The 3037-nt window shown below is 54.1% G+C and overlaps 1 protein-coding gene across 1 annotated transcript in view; it reads left to right on the forward strand.

Annotated features, from left to right (window-relative positions):
• The window catches only part of TNR (tenascin R), a 30936-nt gene that overhangs the window by 8372 nt on the left and 19527 nt on the right, over positions 1–3037 (forward strand). Inside the window, exon 5 of the mRNA XM_009994681.1 lies at positions 157–307. Within this exon, the coding sequence (XP_009992983.1) occupies positions 157–307 (151 nt within the window). The remainder of the gene's footprint in view (positions 1–156; positions 308–3037) is intronic.

Consider the following 3037-nt stretch of genomic DNA (forward strand, 5'->3'; position numbering starts at 1 on the left):
GTAGGGAAAACAAGGAATGGGGAGGATTTTGCAGCCCAACAACACGGGTGCCTGGAAGGATGCAACACGGGGTGTGCCTCTTCTCAACACATCAGCTCCCCCCAACCATCTTTTGGCTTGTTGGTTTTTTTAATGCATCTTTCTCCTCCCTGGCAGAATAACGAGGGGGGGGTGATTGCCCAGCTCCCCAGCACTGTCACCACCTTCAACCAGACGGGGCTGAAGCCAGGGGAGGAGTACACGGTTACCGTGGTGGCCCTGAAGGAACAAGCCAGGAGCCCTCCTGCCTCCAACAGCGTCTCAACCCGTGAGTGAGCCCCAGCCTGGGCAGTGGGGAACCAGGGTCCAGCAGTGAGAGCATCCTGACACTGCACGGTCAGGGATGAACCTGCCCCAGCTCCAGGTGCATGGCAGGAACAGCTCCTTCAGGTGCTGTTTGGTCTCCCTCCCTCCCAAACTGCTGCTGGCACAGGCACCGTGGGGAGGTTAATGGGGTTGGGAGCAAAGAGCTCAGGTCTGCTTTTATTCCAGAGCTGGATAAATTCCCTTTCTCCACTAATCTCACATTTCAGAGGCTGGACACCCTTGAGAAACATCTCTATAGATGCATTGCCTACTCACACGTAACACAGATCACAGCTCCCACTGCTTTTTGTGCCACTCAAATGCCCTCAACTCCCACCAAATCAGGGAGCCAGGAGCAATGGCACAGCCTCTCCAAATGGATTTGGCTGGTCACCGGTCTGTCCTGCAGGGAAGAGGAAATTCCACCGGGAAATTCCTGGCCAAAGGAGAGGTGGCGATGGGCAGTGCTCAGCAGGGAAGGGTCTCTCCAGACCAGACCTGCCCTGGCAGCCAGGCAGGCATCTACCTCCATCCAAGCTGTTGCAAAGGGACACATCACTTTAATAGCTGCCAGAGGGTTGTGACGAGGTGCTGATCTCCCCAGGCTGCTAATTTGAGGGAAGGGAGGGCCCCTCCAGCAGCAGCAGCTCCTTCCAGGTCTAAGCTTCCTCAGCCCAGTCCTCTCCTCCCCACTTTGCCTCCCCACGCTTCAGCTTGACGTGGCTGAACAGAGACATCTCCTGGTCAGCCCTGAGTATTCCTTCCCTGAGGAAGTTAGTAAAAAAATACAATAAAATAAACAACTATCAAAGAGAGGCTGGTGCTTTGAACTCCGTGGCTGAGCTTGGCCACAGAGGGCCAAGGGAATGGTGGGCTCCTACTTCCATGCCCTGGGGAGGTGTCCCCACACTGGTGTGTCTGCCCTCCTCTGTGGCACCCCTGTCTCTTTTCCTCCCTCATCCTTGCTCTGCCTAAACAGGGTTTCACACTGCATTGAACAGTGCTCAGTACTTCCCAGCACCACCTGGGTGACTGGACAACTTGAAGCAGCTGGAGATTCAGGGTTTGGATGGTCCTGGCCAAGCTGGACACCAGGCTCCTACCTAAAGCCTTTCCTTCCCAGCCATCCTCCCTTCCCAGTTTGGTCCCTAGGTCTCACCCCACTGCTCCCAGTTCCCACATATAGTTCTCTAACCCTCCGTGGTCCTTTCCATCCCTCCTCACACAAATTTCCCCCAGGACTTCCCACCCTGGAGCACTTAGCACATCCTTATTCTATAGCATCATCTTTATTACATATAGTAGATCAGACACACTTGGATGCAGTACAGTCTGAACTCCAAGACCCGGAGTGGTGGTTTTCCTCACCTTGTGACCATAGAAGGGACAAAAGGGGTTGCCCAGCAGGCTCCAGGCATTAGCACTGCCATGGCACAGCAGGGATGGGCAGGCTTGGCCCATCCATCCATCCATCCCTCCATGCAGTGGTTAGGTCCTGCTGGACTCAAAGCATCCGTCACCCTCACGTGAGCCCACGATTTCCAGAGGGGATGCAGAGGAGAGAAAAGCCCAACTCTCTGCAAAAGAAAGCAGAAATACCCCAAAGCAGCTCTCCAGCATGAATTTAGCTAAAAATCTCATAAGCCAAGAAGGTTTGATGGGCTGCCACCACAGCCCCATCAGCAGAGCAGTTGCATTTTCTCCCCAGTGCTAAGACACCAACAGCTTCACAAGCTGATCCCTCAGCTTCACAACAAACCAGGAGCTGGCACAGAAGCAGGAACATTTCTAGGGACATTCCTCAGTTCCCCATGCTCGGATCAGGTCCTTGGCCCCACGTTATTTAACACATTGTCAACACCTTCCAAAAGGCATCATCTCGTTGCTGATAAACGTTGCCAGATGATGGAGATGCTCAAGAAGGAGTAAATTGAGTGGAAAGAGCTCATCGATAAAAGCAGCTTGAATGGCTCAAAGGGCTGGGTACAAAGGAAAAAAAAAAAAGCACTCCATGAAGCATGAGCAGATCTCTAGGAGCAAAGGAAGTGGACTGAAATTAGAGGTAGGATGTGTTGGCCCGGGAGGTGCCACCTGAAAAAGCCAGGGAGGGACCATTGCTCCCCATCAGCTCAAGAGAAGGGCACGAGTTGCACTGGAGCTGCCATGGGCATTGATGGGAGAGCTGCTGGGTCATAGCATCACAGAATCATAGAATCCTAGGGGTTGGAAGGGACCTTAAAAGATCATCTAGTCCAGCCCCCCTGCCAGAGCAGGGGCACCCAGAGCACATTACACAGGAACGTGGCCAGGGGGGTTGGAATGTTCTCCAGAGATGTAGTCTCCACAGCCTCTCCGGGCAGCCTGGCCCAGGGCTCTGGCACTCTCACAGTAAGAAAAAATTTTCTGATATTCACCTTGAACCTCCTGATCTTGGGAGAGACATCAGTGGAGAGGGTTCAGGGAAGAGTTGGGAGATGGGGACGAGGGACCGGGAACCTACCAGGACCAAACCCCTTGGGGTGGGAGGGTCGTGTCCCTCCAACTGCTAACTCAGGCCACTCCGAAGCTCTGCACAAAGCATCCCTGAACCTCATCCTCCCCAAAGCCACCACCTTTCCCCACCCCCCCCTCCCCAACTAACACCCTGCCTGTTCCCAACCCTCTCCGCAGTCATCGACGGCCAGAAGCAGCT

This window comes from Chaetura pelagica, unplaced genomic scaffold, assembly GCF_000747805.2.
Source record: "Chaetura pelagica isolate M959 unplaced genomic scaffold, ChaPel_1.0 scaffold363, whole genome shotgun sequence".
NCBI classification, from domain to species: Eukaryota; Metazoa; Chordata; class Aves; order Apodiformes; family Apodidae; genus Chaetura; species Chaetura pelagica.